The 26,527-nt window shown below is 33.0% G+C and overlaps 1 protein-coding gene across 1 annotated transcript in view; it reads left to right on the top strand.

Moving 5' to 3' along the window:
• LOC118185857 (cell surface glycoprotein MUC18-like) overlaps positions 1–26,527 on the top strand; it is a 1,126,921-nt gene that overhangs the window by 888,332 nt on the left and 212,062 nt on the right. The window contains exons 8-9 of the mRNA XM_085820901.1: positions 929–1,228; positions 6,686–6,811. Coding sequence (XP_085677027.1) covers positions 929–1,228; positions 6,686–6,811 — 426 coding nt within the window. The remainder of the gene's footprint in view (positions 1–928; positions 1,229–6,685; positions 6,812–26,527) is intronic.

The following is a 26,527-nucleotide window of genomic DNA, read 5'->3' as shown; positions in this document are numbered from 1 at the left end:
TTATACAACTAGGTTCTTTTATTTTCCCTCTCCTATGGATCATAAAAAAAAGATAAAAATAAAGAACAAGATCAATTTATTCCAAAAAAATTTGTGCAAATGTAATTATTTTCGACAAAATCACCGTGAAAACTTAGGTAGTTTTCAAATCGATGGACGAGATTTCCAATACACTTTTCAAAAAAATTGCTGCCAATGTTGTTAAATGGGCCTGAACGTTTTTTTGAAATTTCTCTTTGGTCTAGAATCTTTGGCATACTTCTTAGCCAGTTCTTCAATTCAAGGAAGAGATGGAAATCCTGCGGCGCTAAATCCGAATTATACGCCGGGTGATCAAGAGTTTAAAATGCTCCAGAATAGTCCCTACTTAGTGACTTTCACCTTTTATCTGAATCGGAAAACTGTCTGGAAGGCCAAAGGCTCCATACCAATGGGGAGCCTCATAACAACGTTGAACCACCTCACATCACTAGCAGTAACGGTCTTCGAAGAGAGGATCGAGAAACTCTTTCACCCCGTTGAAAAATGCCTGATCTTCGCGATGATTTTTTCGAAATGTAACCATACTAGTACATAGCTTTTGCTAATAAATTCATTTTGTTCTTACTCTTGCCTTGTTTTACGATCCAGCGGAGCTTAAAAGAAAATGGCTGTCGTATACAATTGCTAGGTATTGTACACAATTCCTAAATAAAGTAATTATATATAACATTAAAATAATTCGCATATTTTATATTTTGCCCACAAATGCTAGGCATTTTATTAAATGTCAGTTTTTCATACATTGCCCGTAACAAATACACTGTGAGGAATTCATTGGTTCTTTTTATGCATATGTTATTTTATGTTACCTCCACACAAGTGCGAAATGCATCTTCTCGCGTTATAGTCTTTATTCAGATAAACAGATGAAACAATTGTATTTCAGGTCCCCCAGCAACAATGAGAAACTGTCAGGTCACGAACCAGACAGTTGACTCTCTTCTAATACAGTGCGAACAAGGATATGATGGCGGCTTAGCCCAAACATTTCATTTGGAAGTGTACGCTTCAACTGACGAACACCTCACTGCCAATATAAGTACTGTAGATAGCCCAGTTTTCTTGGTTACAGACTTGAAAATGGCGACGTCTTACATACTAGTTCTGTATGCAGCCAATGCCAAGGGAAAGAGTAATTCTGTGGCTATAATGGCAACTACTTTGTTGCCCGCAGAAAGAAGAACAGGCAAGAATTTCTGAAATTTTTAGCACTGTGAGAACCTTTCAACGCACCTGATGTGATTGATGAAATTCTGCATTTAAATAAGTACTCCACCTTCGTTTTCAAATCGTCCTTCGGCAGAAGATGATAAAATTTAAGTCGATTTTCCTATAGAAAATATTTCCTTAAAGGCGTTTACCATGAACTATGGCATGAAATAGTACACATATTAACACATTATATAAAAAAAACATTTTTCTTAGACTTACTCGGAATTTAACTTGAAATTTTATTTAAAAAAATGCAAGTAACTTCACTTCTGAACAACAAACATCCTTCAAAAAGTTATACATTTGCGAAATGAAAATTTACCTAAATCTTTATTCTTAAAAATTGACAGCATACATCTTACACATTTTATTTTTCTGTAGAACATTTTAATTGGACACTTGTTTGTTTTAATGAGCGTTTTTTCATGCAGGATTGTTTAAACCTGAATATAAAACTAAGGATAATGAAGAAACAATTTTACTTTTAATGAAGCTTTGTTCGAAATAACCGACCATTTCAGGTTATCGAAATGTTAATCTAGGTAATAAATTAATAAAAACAAATTTTAGGTTATTATATTCGTATATTTTTTGTAATAGTATTAGACATATTGATATCTATTTCAGCTCATTGATTCTGAATTTGAATATGCTAAAATTTTATGATAATATTTCTTTTTTCCTTAATTTATTTTATCATTTCTCGCATGCACGTGTTCAAAACTTTGATCGACGTTTTGTTATATTGCTCAAATTTCCATTTAGTATGCTAGAGAATAAATGTGCATTTTCAATACATTCATTTTCAGTATCATAACATATCAGCACCTGGGAGTAATCCCAAAACTGAGCAACCTTCTTCCTTCGTTTTATCACTTTCGCGCTGACACTAATATTGTGCTGTAGTTTTGAGCCATTTACACATTTTTATCGAATTCCAGTTTCGGTACGACTCTCAATTTGTTTATATTTTAATACTGATTATGAATGATTTTTGCAGTCTCAAATTATTATTTAGCTTTTCAGTGGTATTTACAAGAACTATAAGCAATACGTTTTCAGCAGAGAATTCAATAAATGTAAATTTCTAGCATTAACATACGATGCACTGTTGCCCTTTTCAAAACGTGTAAGTAATCTGCACATGAATTTATTAAAACAGTCCTTCATGTAAAAAATAATGAGTTTTTAATTTAAAAAGCAAAATATACCTTTCAGTATATATATCAAAATTTTAACATTTTCAGATCTTTATTTCTACATAACAATTGACTATAAAGAAAGAATATGATATTAGTCATCTTTAAGTTCTTACGTAATACTGTAACTATTATCATAAGTTTCTTTCAGACATAATAAGTTTTTCTTTCAGCTTAATAAGTTTGCTTGCATATTAAAATGCATAAAGAAGAGTATAAAATTTGTGTTAATAATTCTTCGAACAATTCCAAATATTTCAGTTTAATGCAATTATGGTCTTCCTCGAAATTTATGCGTTTACGAAATTATTAATAAGCTGTTAGATTATGAAAGAAAAATATCTGTGAAAAGATTTAATTCAATTTGAACGTTACGAAACATCACTTTTTTTCAAAACCTTAATTTTATAACTGTGTTCAATAACGACTTTAGAATTATAATTTCATTTTTCTAATCATCAATCACAAAGTTGGAAGTGCATTTAATCATCAATCATTTCAGGAGCGTTGAAATGTATTCACAAAATTTCCACTGTGTTATTCTTAGAATCATAATTTTTTGTTATTTTTCTGTAGCATAATGTTAATCTGTTTTCTTTTTTTTTTTTTTTTTTTTTTTTTTTTTTATGTTCAGTGTCTCAACCCTGTATGGCATTAGCTTGCTTTACTTGTGTTTTTATTTTGCTTACTATGTTTGATGTCACTTTAAGTATGATGTATGTATATTTAGATTTACTTGTTTAATTTAAATCATTTATTTACGGTGTTAATTGCTAAGGGTTCATGAACTTGCATACAAATATCACTGAGCTAAAATTTTGTTTTGTTTTGGTTTTTTGCATGATTTCTGTAGTAAGATGTTTTTCCATTGCATAGATTTAGCTTACAGATTTCATTATTACTTTTTTGCATGTTTTTACAGGTGTGTAATTTATAATTTTGATTGATTTCTCTCCTTAAATTATAAAAAAATCAATGTTGTAACTCTGATTTTCAAGCAATATAACCAAAAAGGTATGAATGTGCGTGATTACGTTTAAGCTCGTAGGTTAAATCTAGTCTTTCAAATTAAACCTCTGTAGAAACTTAGTTATGATTTTACGCTATTTCCGATAACATCATAATTTTTTGCAGTTCTTGCGCTGTTAAAGTAAATAAAAACTGTATAATAGGAATGAGCATGATTATGTTTTAACTCACGGAAAAGCTTCAGTCTCTTTCACTTGGATAGCAACATAAAAATTTTTCTGAAATTTATGTATTGTTTTCTTTAGTTTTGATAACACCATGAATTCGTTTCAATTCTAAAATTATTGAATTAAATACAGGTCTTTAGCTAAAATGATGACATGAATAAATTCAATTATGTTTTAACTCGCGTTTTAAAACTCAAATAGTGGAAATATTGAATAAGTGGAACCACTTACGAAAGACCTTGGAACTCCCTTTCTTTGCATTTCTTACTAAATAATCTGATAAATCGTAAACCGTAGCGAACTTTTTTTCAAGAAACGTTCAATGAAATTAATGCAATGATCATTTATCATTGTAAATGCAACTGCACTCTTAACATCTAAAAATATACTTTATAAAAATGTTAAATCATTAAGAAATGCAAAGCAGATTTGTATTTAGAATTAAGTAAACCTCATTATATGGCATTCTATATTTTTATACTACACTTAAAACCTTTAACACAGAGTGAAATTTCTTATGACAACAATCTCCTTATGGCGACCACCTCAAGACACCTGTAAACGTGATTGAATAATACACAACATCTCTAATATACGTTCTTTCAGTCGACATCTTTTATAACAGATTCCGGCGCACACTATATTGTCATAAGCAGTCTGCAAACATAATATTATAATATTTCTTGAGAGTGTATTATCCATGACTCTTGCAGGTATTTACTGCACATTACACAACAGATTACACATTTTCTACATATTTTATTTATATTTTATTGGTATATCTGCAGCCAGGAAGGAAATTTAACCGAAAGTCTATGTAGACATACTACTTACGTTTCATAAAGGATTGACGAGAAGGGACAAAATAAACGCTTTTATGAAAATATTAAAATATGTAAGAGATACATAAATTATGGAAAGAGAGACTTATATTTTTACATACATCCAAGCATATGTTTTCATAATAATATTTATTTAAATAGAGATTTTTAGCAGCCTATGTTCCATGATACTAGTATTCTATTGCTAAAATAACGGTTAGGTGATAAGAAGTAAAAGGTGGAAAGGAATAACATATGTATCTCTAAAATACTCCAATGAATAATAAACATTAATTCTATAATAAGTTTTCTAGAAAATCTGTTTTCAGTAAAAAAATCTAAACATAAATTTTAACAGAAATATATGAAGGGAGTTTTTAACGTAATTTTAAAATATTTCACATGAGAAAAATATTTAAAATATTTAAAAATGCTTTTAACAGACTTACCTCTTTTTTATATGATCGTTTAAATGTTTATTCCCTTAAGAATTTTAGCACTGTGTTTCACTATCGCTCAGTTAAATATTAATCCTATCACCGGTATAGATATTTAAATTAGATAAAAATGATTCAAAAATATCTGTCTGATGAAAATTATCCAGTTTATTGCGTCACCAACATATACTACATGTGAAAGAGAATTCAGTTAATTTAACAACAAAAGCTTCTATTGTTATTGAAATCCTCCTCATATCAAGAACTTGCTAATGGAATTTGACGATGAATGAAGTGATCAAAATGACTATTTTAAAAATCAAAAATTATTCTTCAAAATTAAATAAGCTTTGTGTGTTATGAAGAAAAGTTTAAAAGAAATAATTTGCTTTATCTATAGGCTGAGTTCATTTAATGTCTTTAGTCTAATCTTAACCGCAGGAACAACGTATGAAAGAGAGAATCGTTTCGTCATAGCTATTAAATACTAAAATAATTCATAATCTTTGTTGAGCAAAAGCAAATTAATGTTATTTGTTGTTGAAGATAAAAAAACAAGAATCTGAATATGGCTGAATTGGTATTACATTACGAAGCAAATAACAAAATTTAATAGGTAGCTAACAGAACGTAACATTCTGGATACATCCTGGAATACATAAATAAATTCCCGTTTACACTTTCTGACTAGTAGACAACACTGGTCAATTCTACATTTACATATTTAAGCTTTGTTTTTGAGTATCCTGGTGGAATCGCAGGCTTCTGTGCTAAGTAGAAGTTAAACAAAACCATTCAAACATCGGCCGAAGTTCTTGATTTTTCTGTGTATATATAATCAAGGATTTTAACACTGGAATTTAAAAATTTCTGAAACTCTCCAGGAAATTTTTTTATGTTAATAGCATTTATAGTTTAGTAAGAAGTTATCAACAAAGAAATTCTAGTCTTTTGTTTCAACATGAAGCAAGAACACAAAGGCAATTATTATTTTCTGTTTCCAACAATATAAGCCATACAACTCATTTTATTCCACTCATTTGAAAATACCATTTTGTTTGAAAAATAAGTTAATAAACCTCATCCAGAGGCATGAATAAAAAATATTAATTAACGTCCATCAAAACCATATTTTTCCTGCTTCAAAAATCTTCTGTTCTGTTTTTTGCTTACTTCAAAAATCTTCTTCCCTCTAACTGCAAATAATTGACATGTTTTTTACTCGAATGCCAAGAATTCACTTAAATAAAGCATATTTTAAGTGACGTAATCTGCCAATGAGCTTGAAACGTATCTTCTACGCTTAACATGATCTCAAAGAAAACAGAGATTTTGTAGTCTTTTTTTTCATTATAAAGCATGTATTCATCTCTGAAGAAGGAATCGACAATATAATCTAATTTTGAACAAAAAATTGGAAATGACTTGTTTTCAAGCTTGTGATGCGATTAAAAAACGTGGTATAGTCAAAGTTATTTTTAGGATTCCTGTATGCATGCAACTATCTCCGTTATGCACGTTATGTATTTCATTTTTATGTATTTTGTAATTTTCATTTGTGTTTTGATTATTTGTACGTTTTGTTTTATCTCATTGAAAAATATTCTTGAAGGATTTAGGTGAAATAAATTGCTGTTATATTACCAAAAAAATTTTTAATCAATTTTGACTTCAATATAAATTTGAGGTAGTAACTGTATTGAATATTGTCAATGATGATCGACCAAAACGTCCATCTTTCAAAACTATTAAAATATTTTTGCCTCAAATATTTTCAGCTGAAGAGGACGAAGCAGATCTCACTTATTTGATTGGCATCTTGGTCGGAACAGTCGTAACAGTTTTACTACTTTGTGCCATTATTGCAGTTGTCGTGCGATTAAAGTCGCAGAGAAACCAAAAAGGTAAGTTTTGTTCTACTTATAGTAAAATATATTACAAGATTTTTCACACGTAAACGTCAGCTATATGCGTTCAATAATACATACTGCAATATCTTTAAAAATGCGTAAACCGGGATAGGGGATCCACGTACAAATTTTAAGGCGCACATTGCAATTAGAATCAAGAATACGTGAATCTCTTCAGTGGTGTTGTAAACTATGGCTTCCGAAAGCGAATGTTTTCTCTCATCTGCAGCGATTACCTAACTTTCATTTTCATCTTTAAGGGCTAGTTATATTTTTTCAAAGTTGTGAGAATCCTTAATTTTTTTCGAATTAAAATTCATTATTAAAATTAAAAGAAATTAAGAGATTCTCTCGAATATCTCATGTAAGAATAATAAGAAAAGAAAACTTCACTACATATTAAAATTTTTTTAATTAAAAGTTTCTCTTCCTGAGTTTCCTATTTAATAAAAAATAAATTCCAACACCAAGAAAACATCCGTTTAGAGCAGGCCACGGCAAGCTATAACCCTCGGATCACCGAGTGACACATTTCATAATTTCAAGTGGCCAATTTGAGTTCCGAAAATAAATAATATTGCACAAAAATAAATTATAAAACGTAAATATGAAAAAAGCACTTGAAAAATGCGTAAAATAGGCCGAAAATAAAAAATAATAACTATATTATCGTTTGATTATGAAGTTGCAGTAATTAAATCTAATTTTATTGAAAACTCTGTATCATAATTTCAAGGGAAAATCGATAAGTTTGGCAACACCAATCCACAATTTAGCTTTCACATTTTGTCTACGTTTCGCTTCGGCTTATAAATTGCAGCAAATATTTTCAGTCTTCACACATGAAATTTATTTTAAGTAAGAAAAGAAGCAGCTTAACTACCGAAAAATCAGATACTTTTATTCGTCTTAAGACGACTTACTATAAGACTGATTTGACTAAATTGACGTCACAAGTTCAGCATCAAAGGAGCCATTAATAATGAAGAGAAAAATAAATTTAATTATACTTTTCTTAATAATTAAAATTATAATTTTAGTTTTGTAATCATTTTTAAGTAACATTCATCTTATTTCTCACCAAGAAAGACTGTTCTAAAATGAAAATACCATTCACCCAAAACGTCTTACTAATACACACATTTTAGCTGATTTTAACCTGCAACCAAAGAACGCTGTCGACTCCTGAGTTTAGAGGAATGAAATGTAGGCAAAGCATATATCTAAGTAATTTATTTATTTAATGTTTCAAGGCCACAGGTTACAGTATGCGCGAGACGAGTCATTTCAAATGCCAAATAGTGGTCTCTTTAAAATTGCTACGATGTTTAGTGCACTCTAATAAACACCTGCATTTGTTTGTACAGGTGTCCTATGTCATTCTGTAGGATGGATTCCTATACCTGTTGCACTTGGTTAGTCAAATCAGTAACTTTTGTGGATGATGCTGGATTCATCATTCAATCATTTCCCATACATACTCGATGGGAGAACAATCGAGTTATCTCGCAGGCCAAGGCAACGTGTCAGCTCTCTGCTGAGCACGTTGGGTGAAATGGCAGCACAACCTCTGCAATCAGCAGTCTAACGCGAAAATTTGCTCTCAAGGTGATTGGAATCACGATGAGAGTGCTCCTACTGTCTCAGAGAAGTGCTCTCCAGACCATAACTCCTGGTGTAAGCTCAATATGTCTATACCGCAGACACATGGGTTCCAAGCTCCCATTTGGCCTCCTTCTTACCAGTGGCACCAAAACAGAAACAGTTCTCATTTGAGAACAAAACCGATCTTCACTCCACCATCCAATGAGCTCTAGCTTAAAACAACCGACGTCGCAGATGGCGGTTATTTGGAGTCGGTGGTGTGGCCGCTACAGGGCATCCTGCTCTGAGCTGTTCCTCAATAATCGATTTGTTTCATTCTGCTTTGTCACTTGGTGCGAACAAAAGCTCTGTCATCTGTTGCAGATGCAGTCCGATGCGCCACAGACATCCAACGAATGTAAGGGTCTTACAATTTGATAAATATCAGTTGATAATGTTGATAATCAGTTGATATCAGTTGAAAATGTTGATAATATCTTTTATGTTGACACATTACAACAAACTCTAATGGAAAGTGAAACGACGCATTTATAGTGATTCGACGCAAAATTCGATTTCAAGACTAAAAGCTCATTTTTGGCTAAAAAAAATGAAAGAATTGAAGAAAAAATATCTCATGTGTACACCACATGACTTCCTTGTACGAAATATTAAATTATACGCATTTTTCCTTGCATTTTATTTAAACTTATTGGATTGAATTAAATCTACTTCGTCGATACAGCATAAACTGCAACAGAATAAATGCACTCTTTAAAATGAATTATATTTGTTTATCATAGTGACACTCTGGTGCTAGGTTCATTTAACAGCGTTACATTTTATTCATTTTCTAGAATGCACAAAATTTATATCATCTGAAGAATTATCTAATCGTTGCCACATGTTCTATTCAAATACTGTAATAAATCTAAAACGATTTATAAAAGAAATTAAACAAACAAACAAACAAACAAAAAAGATACAGTTTTTCACAGACGATTCAGTATTTCTCATTCAATTAATTCAGTTCTCACTTCTCGACAATGCAAAAATACATAAAAACTCAAAATATATATATTATAAACTACGAAGTAAAACTTAGACACTTATTTCCTCGAATAAATTCCATACTGCATTAAGCATGATCTAATTCGCAATAATAAATGCAGGCATTATCTCTGTTGTTACGAAGCTTAGTTTTTCTGGATTGGCAACAAATCCATTATTCTGCTAAGTTTCAAATGTAAACAAACATGGCCGTCATGGTAATCAAAAAGTAGGTTTAGCCGCACTTAAGAAACTTTTCTGTTGTTGATATTTTACAATTGCGGCCGATTGCAATCAAAATAAGAGGTGCACATGTATGTTATAGCAGTCCTACAAACAAAATTTCAACGTTCTGAGTCTACTCGTTTTTTGAGTTATGCGAGATATGTACGTACAGACGCCAGGAAACATTCTCTTCAAAATTCATTATTAATCAGTTTTATAATTTTGCTTTTGGAAAAGAGTTTCTTTTCTTGTCCTTACGTGCAGATATCATGCGAAAACATCGTTAAATTGCATTCGATAGCCTTCAAAATGGATATTTTCGTTGAAATATGATACCCGAAATTTTTCGCGATTAGAATACTTTCTTTTTACTTCGTGCAAGGAAGTGAAAAAGGTTCAACGTAATAACTTGCACATATATGCAAACAAAAAATCTTTTATACAGTAAGCGAAAATTTTATCTCTGACTGCAATTTCGTAAGAACTTAGTTTAACTGTTTTTGGGGTGACGAACCCGATGAAACCTAGTACTAGATGAAAGAATTGTAACAACTGGTCAAAAGAATGAAGGCGGAGCTGGGAATACTAAGAATTTCCATTATTAATGAGATTTCTTTGCAGGAAGTTTTCAGTAGCTTTTAAGTAATCCAGGATGTAAGATGAACAGTTTAAGCAATCATTTTAGCCTATGAAAACTGAAAATCATACTTCTTTTCCCAACAATTGAAAGCAGTTGAACTTTCGACTTTCTTTTTTTTAGCATAACTCAGTTTCTTATTTGCGTATAAGCTATCCAAGCTATAACTTAAGGCACCCAAAACGTAGAGGTCTTCTAAAAGAACTGTCCCATACCCCTTAGAAAAGCCTCCATACCTCAAATAGCTTAGGATCTCATCAAGTCTAAATCTAGCACGGTATAACTTGTATGCTCGCTAGTGCTGAATTTTTAAAGATCTGCGGATTTGTCCTATATATGCAAAATGCATCCACGAAGAATTTTACGAATGCCGTATGAATGAAGGTCAAGTATTTGGCCTTTGCAACTGCAGTGCGAATTATTAACCACCGTAATTTAACGCTTGGGCTTGGTTTAGTTGTTATGGTAAAGCACACTAGGGGTAGCTGCCTAAGGGGACAGATGTCTTCGCGGAAGATTTTCTCAGGGAAATGACTCATATACACGTTATACAAGGAGAAAACCGCGAAAACGCCCATGCAGCCAGCCCGTTCTCCTGGAATTGAATCCAAGTCAGAACTAAAAGTGTTCAGAGATTTTACCGCTCCTCCGCTGGTGGATATGTAACGCTCTGAAAATGTTGGTCTAAGCTTTAATGAAACTCCAGCTGGCTATAGAATTTTTACTTATTTCTTCTAATTAACGCGTTGAACTTCTCTACCTTTTTTATTATTAAATATTTATCCATTAAATATGTTTGCACTTGTATTAAAAGACATTTACAGAAACAAAAGCTTCCTCACAGCCGAAATAGTATATGTGTGACATGTAAACAATTTAATCCTTATCTAAACAATGTGCGAAACCAGTTCAAAACCTTATTGCATCAGTTTTTGTTTCTTCTCTTATCGTTACTAATTAGACGTTCATAAACATCCCCTGTCTGGTGAACTTGAGTTTCCAACGGTTTAGAGTAACTTACATAACTATACTAAGTAAGAATTCTGTATTTAATTCAACTAATGAAAAAAATGATGGAATATTTCTTAATCCTCAAAAGGAATAATTGCATTCTCATTCGCAAATGCATAAAGTGGTCATATTTCTTCTGCCATCCGAGAGTAACTACTTAGCTGAGAAGACATTTTTTTGCTTTGAATTTAACGAAAGCAAAATGCCAGTCACGTCTGCCAGTCGCGAAAGAAATAGGAGTTGTCAAAAGATTCACATTTATCTTTATTTAAGTTGCGCATTAAATATAGTTTGCTTCTCTCGTTTAAGTTTTCACATCAGCTTTCCATTTATTTTGACGCAAGAGAATTTGAAGTTAATCTGTTTTTCAAACTATTTCTCTATATATATATTTGCTATAACTAAGAAGTGAATAAATTTTTATAAAGTTACAACACTACCATAACTCTTTCGGTAGATTCAAGCTGTTTCATATATAAAGTGTATTTAAAGAAATACTTTATATAACTTATTTTTCTCACTTTCGATGCAGCCAACGGTATTTAAAAGGTGTCTGTTTTCCTCAAATTACAGACCTTGGAGGCCATTTCATGCCCATTTAGTTTTTGGTAAAGGATCCCAGTTCTCATCCTCTTTATTGTTAGCTTCATAAAAATTCTTTTCTTAGTTGTCTTTTGTTTACTTTTCGATCAGCAGATGGCACCAGTGTCTTCGCTTTCTATCCTCTCGCTAGAACATTTTCGAATATCTTTCTGTTGTTTTTCTTGTGGAGACATTTTTATTTATTCCTCTTTCTTTTAGTTCCTGCAGCTAAAGAAGAATGTTCTGTTTAACCTTCGAAACTTTAGTCTTGAAGATTTACTCATGTTACACCAATTCGTATTGTTTCTTATTTGATACTTTACTGTTTAACACTTCTATTACTCTTACTATTTAACCAAACTCTTTTTCTTACATTGCTGCATAAAGAATAGATTTCATAATATTAAATATTATTTCATATTATCACTTCCTTTAACATTCGCATTCTCATTTCAAAATGAATCATCTTTCCTCAAATTAACTCCGCTTTAAAGTTACCATGTAAAAGTATTAAAACTGTGCATGTAAAACTAACCAACTAGTTATTGTCCAATTCATGTAAATGATAGTGCGAATTCATTCATTGCGAAAAGGAATATAATTTTCAAACATAAGAGTTTCAAATGTATGCGATGAACATATATACATATATATAATTATACACTGGTTATCATAAATTAAGGAAAGATCACAAATTCACAATTACTGAAAAAGTTACATGTAGAATTTCATGAAACTTACCCACAGTATACAACACACAGTAAGGTATCAAATAATGTAAAAAGAAATTACCAGACAAATATGGTAGTATAGAAATTAGCACATGTATAAAATGAACAAATCGAAGGTGTCAGTTTGCTATAGGAAGAGTACCTTCAATATGGAATACGATCGCCTCTAGAAGCAATACAAGCGATGTGTGATGCTTTCAATTATGCGGTCTATCGGTTCCATAGGAAGCGAGAGCCATTGCTCATGCAAAGCAGTTGCAAGCGCGACAAGGGTCTGAGAGGGCAGATAGAGAGCAGCTAGACGTCTCCCTAAAGCATCCCAAACGTGTTCGATAGGATTCAGGTCCGGGGATCGAGCTGGCCACTCCATGCGCATAATTGTTTCCTGTTGAAAATAATCATCTACGATACGAGGCCTGTGTGGTCTTGTGTTATCGTCCTGTAACAGGAAAGCATCACCTAATGCCCAGGCATAAGGGCGCACATAAACATCAAGGATGTCGTCTCTATAAATCTCAGAATTCACGGTTCCGCTTATGTCTGTGCGTCCACCCAAAGAGATGCCACCCCAAACACAGACACTACTCCTTCCGTATGCATCTCTTTACGGATGATAACGGGTTCGAGGTTCTCTTCATATCAAATAACGCATGCTATCGCTTTTTAGACTAAACCTGGACTCATCCGTAACGAGAACCGCCCTCCATTGATCAGGCGTCCAGTGGACATGTTTTCGTGCCCATTGAAAACGGTCCCTCCTATGGCGTGATGTGAGCGGTGCACAAATGGCTGGTCGCCTCGCATACACACCACTTTCGTGAAGCCTTTTCTACGCACAGTTGACGTTGATACGAACCTTCCGGAGGCTGCAGCAAGGGAGAATCTAAGGAGAGTCGGAGTAGCGGTTCTATTCCTGCGTGCACATAACGTCAAATATCGGTCATCGGCCCTCGTCGTAGCAGTTTACCGTCCTTGGCTGAACCTGCTAAATGCCGAATCTGTGGTTTGAAATTGCCTCCAAAGTCTATGAACCACAGAAGGAATCCCATTTAGTCATCTGGCCACTTCTGTTTGACTTTGTCCTCCCTCTATTCTCCCAATGGCTCTCCATCGCAGTTCTGCAGGCAAATGATGCCTGGAGGTCATTGTTACGAATTGGCTATCTCAGATTTCTGATGTCACTGTCACAGTGAAATATGCGGGCTTGCTCTCAAACATGGACTTGGCTCCTCGCAGATGATGTATTCCGAAAACAGCGCCACTAATTTGCATATCGCAGTTTTACTTAGCTGCTCTTACTTGGCAACATATTCAAATTTTACACGGTTTGGCTTGTTTTTGAGGGAGTTATCGCTATTTTTGCGATTTTTCCTTAATTTATGATAACCAGTGTACAATCAAGAGATAGTAATTAAATCAAGGAAAGGCTCAACACTCTTTCTTGATTTAATGGAATTTATTAATAATTATCGCTTTTAATTATTTAATTGAATTCATAGCATACTGCGCAAATTTAATAATTAATTTCAGTATTTTTTTTTAATTTCTAAACTATTTTACACACACACAAACACGCGCGCGCTTAATTTATGGTAATTAACTAAAATATTAAAATCTTTATAAACGTATTTTCACATCCTTATGAAATAACAAAAATAAAAGCGGAAAATAAATTCTACAGAAAGCAGTAATAATGTCTAAATTCAGTGAAAATAAGAAACAAAACTGAACAAAAAATAAAAGAATAGCCATGAAAAATTTCTAAAATAATATTTTTTAAGATATAAAATACACTCTTTTGCAAACAAAAACGAAGCACCATGTAGGAAGTGGTAGTTTTTGATGAAATTGAATACGTATATAGCTCATACACAGATAATAAAATGATTAAAAAACCAAGGTCATAGTACCTGTTTACGGCTCACAATCACTCATTGCGTGTTCAAAATAATAGTTGGTCGAACCGCCCCTGGCGGCAATGCATGCTTGAATTTGTCAAGGCAACGAGCGGTAGAAGTTCCTAATGTCATCCTGCGAGACATTCTGCCATCAGTTGTCGCTCCAGATCTGCGATATTCTGTGGTGCCCGAATCTGGCAGTCTACCGTGCCCCAGACATGTTCGTTTGGTGAAAGGTCTGGTGACCTTGCTGGCCAAGAAAGAGTATCAATCGCACGGAGACAGTCCAGAAATATGCGAGCGCTATGTGGCATGTCATTATCTTTTTGGAAAATGGCCCCAGAATGACGTACTATGAAGGGTAATGCAACCGACCACAGGTTGTATCAACATATCGTTGAGCTGTTAAAGATGTACGGAGGATAACTAAAGATGGCCTGCTGTCATACGAAATAGCGCCCCACACCATCTCACCAGGGGTTATGGCTGTATGCCTTTGTAAACCAAAGGCTGATTGGGACCTCTGGCCCCGAACACGGTGATCATCTGCTTCAAGAGTCACGTGGGATTAATCGCTGAACACTATACGATGCCAGTCTGATGGCAGCCGTGATGATCGGCTGCGACGCCGCTCCAGACGACGTTACGTAACATAGAAATTAGAATTAAATTCGAGAGAAAAGATGAACCCAGGGAAAGATCACCAAAGTTAGAATGTTAATTTTGAGGTCGCCATTTTAAAAAAAAGTGAAACAGCTATCATATTTTGTTATATCTTACATATCCCCCCTTCAAAAGAAAGGTTGGTTGAGCAGGCTGGAAGAAAAAGCATTAGAGCAGCAATATGTGAAGGATATAATTCTGAAAATACAAAACATATTATGTTTTAAACAAAAAAAACTATCGTTATAAAATTTTAACAGATATTTAGGCTCAGTTTGACATTTCACTGAAAGTCAAAACATTTTTAATTCAGTAAATGATTTTAAGCGCTGTATTCTTTTAAAACAATTGCACATTTTAGAGTTCTGAGAAATATCTTTCTTGTTTACAAAACGATCGTTTGATATACGTAAAAAATCTGATGTATACACAACATGACTTCCTTGTATTGGAATATTAAATTGGAATATTAAATTATACGCATTTTTTCTTGCATTTCATTTAAACTTATTGGATTGAATTAAATCTACTTCGCCGACAGCGCATAAACCACAATAGATAAATGCATTCTTTAAAATTCACTCTAGTATTTGTTTACCATAGCGACACTCTGGCGCTAGATTCACTTAACAGTATTAATAATTATATAACAGTTAACTTATAATTATATAACGGAAACTAAGTTAACTGTTATATAATCCAATAATTATATAACAGTTAACGTATATATTTCGTTCATATTATAACTCATAATGCACAAAATTTATATCATTTAAAGAATAGAATTATCTAATCGTTGCCACCTGTTCTATTCAAATACTTCAATAAAGCTAGAATAATGTATAAAAGAAATTAAGCAAACAAAACAAAAAAGAAACAGTTTTTCACAGACGATTGAGTATTTCTCATTTAATTAATTCAGTTCTCACATTAGTTTCCCTTAGAAAGTCCTCCACGAAAGGCATCCCTCCTCTTAGGCAGATAGCCCTAGCGTGATTTGCCATAATTAAATACACCACCACCAGTTCTCACTTCGAGAAGGCAAAAATACATAAAAACTCAAAATATCTATATTAAAAATTACGAAGTAAATCTTAAACACTTATTTCCTCGAAACAATTCCAGAAAGAATTAAGCATGATTTAATTGGCAATAATAAATGAATGCGTTATCTTTGTTGTTGCGAAGTTAAGTTTCTCTAGATTGGCAACAAATCCACTAGTCTCCTGTTTCAAAAGTAAACATCAATGGCCGCCATTAAAAACAGGCTTAGCGGCACATAAACAACTTTAAATAATGATAATTCTAAAAATATTGCACACAGATTTACTAAAGGCATAAAATCCTTAACCGGAAGATAAAAACAACATAATTCAATTATTTTTAAAGCAAAAAATGTACAATTTACAAACATATAAGAGTAAAGAAACTGAGATCACTGAGCCGGGTAACAGAGTGGATATATATATAAATATATTTATATACGTTTGGTTCGGCCGATTGCAACCAAAATACGAGGTGCACATCTACATGTTATAGCAGTCTTATATACAAATTTGAACGTTCTGAGGCTACTCGTTTTTGAGTTATGCGAGATACGTACGTACGCACGTACGTACATACGTTCGTACAGACGCCACGAAAAATTCTCTTCAGAATTAATTTTAAAGCAGTTTTACAATTTTTTTGAAGGAAAAGAGTATTTTGTTCTGTCCTTACGTATAGATATCACGCAAAAACATCGTTAAATTGCATTCGATAGCGGTCAAAATGGATATTTTTGTTGAAATATGCTGCTTGAAACTTTTCGCGATTACAATACTTCCTTTTTACTTCGTACAAGGAAGTAAAAAATTAAGATTTTGATTCTTCAAAATCCGTTGTGCTAAATGCATCATCGTGCTTTTCCACTTAGCTCTATCTTCAATCCACCACGATCTTCTCAGCCATCTACGCAACATCGAAAGCTGTTCAGTTCCAATGTTTTCATATACATGTTAAATCGGAAAAATTTATATTTTTAATACTTTTAACTTTAAACTTTGATTCATGGTGCCGGACAAAATTAACAAAAAAAATCAAATATCAAATAATTCACATTCAAAATCTAATTCATAAAATCATATCATATTTCTTATAAACATTCGTCTAGTGGTAGTACAATTTAAATTTTAGGTTTGCGTTGTGAGTAACCTATGTAAAAGGAAAAATCAATAACCTCAAATTCAATTAAACTCCATGTTTCTTAAAAGCCTTCCGGCTCAAACAAATGGAGGGACATGACAGACCACAGTAAAATATACACAACATAAATACGCAAATACAATTAAATTTTAAACACACATTTATTAAATTCTTGACTATTTTATATAATTAAATAATGGATAACTGATCAGTAATCCTACCACATATTTTTCTAAGCCAAAATAACACATAATACTACACCAAATTACAGCTTACATTAATTAAGATTAACATTATTTTTTTTCAAATTAAGTAGGTATAACAAAATTTAATCCTTCTAAAAACTGGCATTCACTTTAAATTTTAAATAACTTCTCAATATCACTAACTGTAATATTTAATTTATATACGTAATAACTATATACAGGTAGATAAATCATTATTAACTGTTCTGCATTCGGGAAAACTAAGAAAGAGAGAGAGAGAGAAAATATACTTAAAAATTTCACTCACAGATGGAAAACAGTTTTTCCTGATTAGCAGGATCCTTAGTGTACAATCCACATGGAAATGAGCCAAGCCCATTTTTCTTTCTGTGACAACCTTTTCTTTCTTTTCTTTGCATGGGAGTAAAAGTCATTAGGAATCACGAGTGGAAATTACAGTCTAATAATTCTTTAAACAGCCAGGAATCGCTTTGACTGTCCATTAGATGGGAACCAATAGTCCAATTTAGAAGGATCTTTTATCTGTCCATTAGGTGGGAACCAATAGCCCAATTTAGAAGGATCTTTTATCTGTCCATTAGGTGGGAACCAATAGTCCAATTCAGAAGGATCTTTATTCAATTCAATAACAGGTAGCTGAATATACACCAGTTTTTAGTACAATCGCGTGCATCATCGAAGCGGCGAGGCAACATTTATGCTGAATGTTTCGGGAAAAGGCTCTTGGAGATTAACCGGCGATTCAGGTGAAGAGAGAAAATCTATGCTAAATTTTCTTGGTAGAATTTTTTCTATACATCTCAATCAGCTCTCATTAAAAATGCCCTTTGCAGCCCGCGCACATTTCTTTAGACATCTCGCAAGAAAATGTCTCTTGCATCTCGCACAAAACTTTTAATATCCCGCAGAAAAGAATGAATCCACTAGAGCGAAGAAAAACGGTACCCAGTCATCTTGCCCCGGCAACCGGCCGCATGACAAGGCCGGCAGCAGGACAAAACGCCCCGCGTTCGCTTTTTTCTTTTCTTTCACATCGCGGCTGCTCAAAATTCACTCAAATCAGACTTTGCTACAACTATCACCGCAGACCGCTGGTTCAAGTGGTTCGCGGGAGCAAGACCCGAAGGGTCAAGCCCCCACTTTTTTCTCCTCTTACTCTTCTAGAAAATCAGAATCAGAATAATCTCTAGCCTGGTGCAAGCACCCAGGAAATCTCGGTTTCTCCGCCTCTGTGAGTTCATAGGCTTTCAAAAAATCATAAAATTAAATCTTACCAATCCCGGAATTTTATGTTATCTAAATTGAGAAAATGACACACCCATGATGAATCAAACACCAGAAAATTTGACAATGCAGTCCGAAAAACATCTGTACACATAACGTGAGAAAAAAAATAGACCCCCCAACTAAAAAGAGAAACTAAACTTTACAAGCATCCAATTACCTAACCCCCACTGTCTTGAAGTACGCAAAACTGCAAACTTTACAAAGCGACAGGAAGACAATTTCCGCTTCACACGCATTAGCTAAAAAAAAGGGCGACACACATACCCTACTGCCTCCACTGTTAGTAAAAAGGCCATAAACCAGATGGCTATTGCAACCGTCTCTCGCCTTTGTTACAATTCCTACTCAAGAATAACAAGTTAAATAAAACCTTAAGAGCTTAAGAATACTTTTTTCCAGATTAAAATACACATGAATACAAATAAAAGTATTAGAATAATAATGACTTGAAACACATTTTAATAATTGGAATTCACGTCATAACATTTTCCCCACGCACCAGGGAAAAAAAAATTTTGAGCATCAAAATTTTTTTTCAAAACAAAACAAAACAGCATTTCAAAATAGTACCAAGTTAAGTGCCATACAAATAATCCATTCAAAACTAGTTGTCACGGAGAGCAGTGATAAAAAAAATTTACTTACAAAGCATTAAGTTTAACAAATTAAATTCAAAATCTAAATGCAACTCATATAACCAATTAAACAGCAACAGGAGTGAAGCGTCATAAAATCCATCTGCAAAACCAGTTAATAAAATTACACAAACAAAAAAAAAAAAAACACTAGTGAGGAAAATAAAATACACCTTAACTTTCCAGTCAACCAACAGTGCCAAAAAAATCATAAACGAATTAAACACCGAACTGAACCAAAAGTTGAAACAAACAGAGAACACCCCCAGCAAAGGAAAAGATAACTTGACCAAAAAAAGATTAAGCCGAAAGAATCTAGAGCGCATCTAGAAGCAAAAGGGAAAAAAAAATTAGATAAACTTACTTGAAACAAGGAAATTAAAATTCCGGACCAGCCGAAAACAATCAAAGTAAATTCACCATTCATAATCTAATATCGCCCACCAGCGGCGAGCGGTGAAATCGCTGAACACTGGTAGTTCATTCGAGGTTCGAATCCCCACGAGAAGGTAGGCTGCATGGGAGTTTTCATGGTTTTCTCAATGTGTAACGTGTATACGAGCCAGTTCCCTTAGAAAGTCCTCCACGAAGGCATTCCTCCCCTTAGCGAGGTAGCCGTCGAGGCTTTGCCATAATCACATAAAACTAAACTAATCTAATATCATTTAATGGTGATCTTTGTTCTTCGAAAACTTACCTTTGCAAAGTAATCATGTAGGCTGACAAGGCAAAAGTCAATGTAACGTGCGTATCTGCGTCTTTTGACTATTTAGCTGTATATTACTTTCTTTAGTAATGCTGTGAAAAACTATACCTAAAATGAAAAAGTATATCTAATCAACATGAAGATAATGATGCGAAATTTAAATTTCAGAATACTCTTTTGCTTAAGAGAATATTTAAAGCGGTAGTCTAATATATGTTATCATTGAAGAAAGAATTCTTTTTTATGTGATTGAAATTTTTCTTTACCTGTATATAGTTTTTATCCTAAATTTAACTATTTGCAATTGAAATTTTTAAAATGTGTTATTTATTTCAATAGACACATTTCACTTATTAATAAATCACACGCATATAGTGGCTACTGCACTGAATACTGTTGTTCTAAGAATAGACCTTTCACCTTTAATATTGTATTCTTCAAACTGTGGTCCACGAACCTGGAGTTCTATGCAATTTCTGTACGCATTCTGAAAGTCAAAATTAAAATTTGGAAAGATTTTTTATGTCATATGAACTGCAAAATTAAATATCTAAAATAAATAATTAATTAATATGTTTACCTCTACTGTTATCTTTACCCCAAATCACACGTAATTAAATGAGATACATTTCGTGAATAATATTATAGTTGAATAATAATTTTTGAATATTTATTTTTGTTTAATCTTATTTATCTATGTTTTTCCTATGGAAATCACATGCGAGATCGATACATTTGCAACGTGAACCTGAAATAGGTGACGTGATTTGAAATACGATATTGTCTAGAAATACAAATATTTATTTTTTGGAAAAAATTATAAATTCCTTTTTTAGCATACATGACTTCCTTTCTTAGCATACATGATAGCGAGAATGCAAAAACTCTGGCGCGAACCTAGAATGATTGACGTGATTTCAAATACGATATTGTATGAAGACATGAATATTTAGTTCTTGGAAAAAAAATTATAAATGACTCGTACTGATAGCGGGAACACAACAACGGCGGCGTGAACTTAAAGGGTTTATTACATTTAGTGACGATATCCGCTAGAGGGGCCTTTTCTGAGAAACGAGATTCTAGTAGCATTGGTTTAAACGGGTCGGTTGCTAGAAGAAACAGCTCCGCTGGATGCAAAGTCCCGCCTAGCTACGGAAACGATGTCCCGGCTAAGCGGTATATTTTAAAACTTCGCCGAAAATTTTCCATCTGCAGCTCTGTCCCGAATAGATATCAACCAATCAGACGAAAGTTCTGCTTCTGAAGGATAAGCGATCCCACTCTGAGTGATAATCGATTACTGTTTGGCGTTCAAGTCTAATTAGTAACTGAAAATGGTAACCTAGCTGCGTCAAGATTTATCACTTTAAGCGACTTTTCTGAGAAACGAGATTCTGGTAGCACTGGTTTAAACGGGAGGATACCTAAAAAAAGAGCCCCTCTGGAAGTGGGAAACGATGCAGCGGCTACGCGGGATTTTTTCAAACCCACCGAAAATGTCTGGACTGGAGCCTTGTTCCGGGTAGAGATCAACCAATTAGACGAATGTTCTGCTTCTGAAGGATCACGTGATCCCAATCTGATCGATAATCGATTACTGTTTGCCGTTCAAGTCTTTGTAGTAAATGAAAATGCTAACCTAGCTACGTGGATTACCTGGAAATGTGCGGGTTCTGAGAATTGTCCCTTTCGATGTCAAGTCCCGCTTAGCCGAAACATAATGTGATTGGGACATAAGTTTCATGAGCATGGTCTGAAAAATGTCCCTTTCAACGCTCAGTCCTGTGTAGCGGAAGCGTATACGATAGGGACTTGAGACGAGTGAACTTAGCGCAACGGTCTAATAAAAATGCCTGAGTGTAGACCTAATGGGGTGAGTTTTCGAAATCGTAAATGTAGGCAGCGACCTTCCTCTTGTTTTGAAGGTCATTATTCAACATTTTGTCAAGATCAGAACAAAATTATAAATTTCCATGAAATACATACAGACAAACAAAAGAACGGGCACAATTCCTTATAAATACTGATGATTTTAATAAATCCAGCTAGCATAATTTCACAGGTTCTGCTAGTGCAATTAATAGTAATTGAAAAGAATCTGCGTTTATTGTCTTTAAATACTTTTAAGTTGTTAATAACATAATATTGAGAAAAAATGAATATCTTAGTATGTCGCGTGGAAGATAAAAATATATATTTCACGCAGTGGCCACATATTTCTTTAAAATCGTTGAGTTATTAAATTCAAAATATATTGCGAGTGACAATTCGCTTCCTTTATATATTGCCGAGTTTTGTGATTGAATCTGAAACATAACTATCTGACAGAGAAAGAATATAAAACTTTTCTGTGACGCGTCCGCGTTATACTAAATCGCCTTTTTGAATTTATTTTCCTGGGGATGGTAGAATTCATAAAAAAAAAGTTATAAATGCATTGGTATCTTGAATCGACAAATTAGTTTTGTGGGTTCCGCGAGTCAACAAATTATGAAAACTGTTGCTTTAATAACTATAATATTATATGTCTACTAAGTATATTCTTTAATATTTTAAGAGTGACATAGTTTAATTCTTTTGCACTTCATGCTAATCTGACATGACTATGTAGCTTTTCTTAAATATAAGTACATATTTCTTGATACATTAAATGTTCTTCCCCATAAACATAAAAACATTAACTATAATCCCATTAAATTTTAAGAAATATTACTTAGAATACTTTTTCCTTAAAAATGCAAACTGATTTTAAAGTAAACGCTTGAAGTCACTTCTAGGCATTATTCAACGAAATAAATAATCATCTTTAATATTCCATTCGGAATTCTCCGGAATACGTCTCGAATTTGTGTGGAATTATTCTTCAATACGTTTTACATTTTACAGTGAATGCTTCTGTAAAAGAAAGTTAGAAAAAAAAAGAATCGAAAGCAAATCATAAACATATTCGTTTGGAAATTTGGAACTTGAATAGTTGGAAATCCTAACTTCAAACAAAGAACGAAAAGACTCTTTCATGGAGAACTGGAAATTTTAAATTCTTGGAAAACTTCAGATGAACGAATTGTTTGGGAATGCTTTTCTTTAGGCATTTAAACATTTTCTCAACGCTGAATATTTCTCTCTCCCTCTGATTTCTGACTGTGATTATTTGGAAAGAGTGAAATATAGAGAAAAGTTTAAGTGGATAGAATACTTTGGCATATCAAACTTATTTTTGCATGCTGTTAAATTGCATTGTAATTCTGGAAAATGGAAATTGTAGAAAGCTTTTAAGTGATTCTCTACCCTGCTTTTACACAAATAATGGTCTATCAGTGAAGTTTAAATAGGGCACTGGGGCACATACGTCTCCATTTGTCATTTGGAACGCGAACTTAGGAAAGAGAAGACTAAAGAGCTTAAAAAGCACCGAACAAAAAAATGTAAACGAAAAATGGACAAATAAAAAAAGAATATTTGCTAATTATTTTTTTAAAGAGAACACTTGAACTGAATGGATAAAAATAGTAAAATGAGGAAAATAAATTTTGGGGTTGAAGATATATAACAACAAAAATTTTCGTATTAAATTAGAATTTTCTAGTGGAATATTAAATTCAAATTCTAGTCTGTATTTATATACTGTGTACATACAACTTAATCCTAAATATATTTCTAAAAACCTGGACACAGTTTATAAAACTTGGAGGCTAAGATAAAAACCTCTTAACGAAGCCTTCTTACTCTATTTTTTTGCAATGTAGTACATATCAATAATGGGCATTATATTAAGCACTTCGCAAAATATTATGATAATTTAGAATTTTTATATTTTGAGCCATTTAAGCAAAAAATACATTTCACTTTTCTGTATGTTTTGTTTTTATGTTTTCAGTTTATGTGCTGGGCAAAGCATAAATTTATATACCCCAGGCCTTTTACCCCCCCCCCAACAAGTGGGATAATGAGGAGAACCTAAAGAATTATTGCAGATTTTATTAAAACTTTTAATTAGTTAAACTACGCACATAAGAGTAAAATAATGCCCTTAAACTGTTTATCAGTTTAATATAATCAAGTGTACAACCACATTTAAGATAATAAGAAGACCTTCACGTTCACGTGACCTCATTAGCTTCAAATGTGGTGGTCATAACACAATAGAGAATACCTATTTAAGCCAGCCTCAGGCTACGATAAATCATTTCAATCACGATTGAGAGTATAAGACAACAAGCGAATTTCCTTGCTTAAAATATGGTGCCATACAGAGCTTGCAAACCTTTGAGCGGTAATATATAGGCGAATTTTAACTTCTGTGTGTAACAGGTTTGTGTTTATTTTATGCTAATAAAGGATAAAATAGACTAGTAACTAGATATGTTTTATGGAAATGATGAAAAATTTAACTATTTTGCAATTTTGTGGTATTTTGTTGATTGTAAGGTCCAATTTACCTTTAAACTAAAAGCTTGTTCAATTTTCTTGTGCTAGAAATGGCTTCATTTCCTCCAAATTTAAAGTAATAATAAACAACAAGAATAAAATCTAGACTAAAGTTTATTCGCTATGAACGTGATATTACAGTTAAAACCGTTATCTCTGGGGTTCCTAGATTACAACAAAAATAAATACGAATAACACTTTTAGAGGATTTAATACGTAGCAACCTGACTACAAATATATATAGGCAATCTCTAATCATAAATAGTATTATGATCTGTTACTTTAAAATATCGACTTCAAGACTATTTTTTCATTATATCTTGCCTCATAACCATAGTAACAACTATTGCAAGAGAGTGTGGAGTCCTCTAATTTGTTAAATTCCCCTAAATACTTTTCGTGCAGTGATGATGACGTACATTACGATCGTAAATTGCGGAAGGATAGTTACAATATTAAAGTGCATATTTTAAGTTAACTAAAAGCTAAAAGGTATTCACGAAAACCAGAGTGGGCAGCAAGCGGATGTATCCGGAAATAAGTAGCTTGCTGACCTAAGTTGCCAATTCTCTCTTCCTAACTTCCACTTCCGCTCGCAAATTAAAACCCACATTTCTAGTGAGGATGAGGGAAAGAAAGAAACACAAGTTAATAGCTGTGTACGCATGATTTGGTCAATCCTGAATGTTTTATACGTTAATATCAAGTTACAGGTGGGAGTAAGACAGGTAAAATTGTTTGTGCGACTTCGCAGATATCTATCTTGCGCACAGCGTAGAGATAAGTGTGTTGTGGAAATGGTCCTTTATGTGAATGCAATGTACTCCGCGTTTAAGCTGAAAATACGTGTAACGAAGGAAATCTTAAGTTCGCCTTAGCAGATCGTTCAAGAATAACTTATTACATGATCATCAATACTTCATTTCCAATCCCATTTCATAAATTTTATCACACAAATAAAACTTTTCATTTTGGAACTGATTGCATAAAATGTTGTATATGTGTAGCATCGGTAAAATTACTTAAATAATGAATTCAAATACTACTTTTACACTCTTTCAACGAAAATATTCTAAGATAATACTCATGCTAATATTTATATATACTATTCTAAGATAATACATATAACTATTCTTAGATAATATATACTATATACTATTGTAAGATAATACTCTAATATTCTGTATAATTAGATATGCGTACTTAATTGTATTTCTTTGCTCTAAATAGGTGATAAATGTGTGAAACATTATCTCTTTGTGTGGAAAATTATCACCCTGTCTATAGTCATCTTGTACATAAAGAGGGATACAATTTTACAAGAACTTTATTTATTCACTCACACACAACTCAGAAAAAGTTTTCTGAATTCTCACAATAGTGTTAACAAACAAAGCAACATGCCTTGTAATGCATAACAATTATCAAAATAGAGTTAAATTCATACAACAGACCCTAACAGCTAGCGAGAAACACTGTTGTCTTTACCAGATTCAGAATGCCACTCCACTAGGCATCAGTCTTAGTTCGCATATACTTCTAGTCCGAGCGAATATATCTGACACGAATCAAAGAGAAGGCAGGAGAGTGTTTAAATTTAGTTTAATTATTAACAAGGATATATGCATTAGATAGATAAAAGTATGAGAAATCTCGAGTTTTTCTAAATCAATTAGCAGTTTGTTTTCATACGAAACGAATGCTGAGAAAATTAACAACCGTATATTGGAAAAACAAGAAAACCAAACAGAAGCAGACTATAAATACACAGTATATAAAATTAAAATCTGAAAAGCTTCAGATTTTAACTGTCGCCCAAAGGAATTTGTTAAGGTCTTTATGCTCCCGCTGAGCTCGCT

This window comes from Stegodyphus dumicola, chromosome 7 (assembly GCF_044657685.1).
Source record: "Stegodyphus dumicola isolate Sdum_Otavi_A_Nest chromosome 7, ASM4465768v1".
NCBI lineage: Eukaryota > Metazoa > Arthropoda > Arachnida > Araneae > Eresidae > Stegodyphus > Stegodyphus dumicola.
Note: the sequence above shows the minus strand (reverse complement) of the source record. Positions and strands in the feature narration are given on the sequence as shown.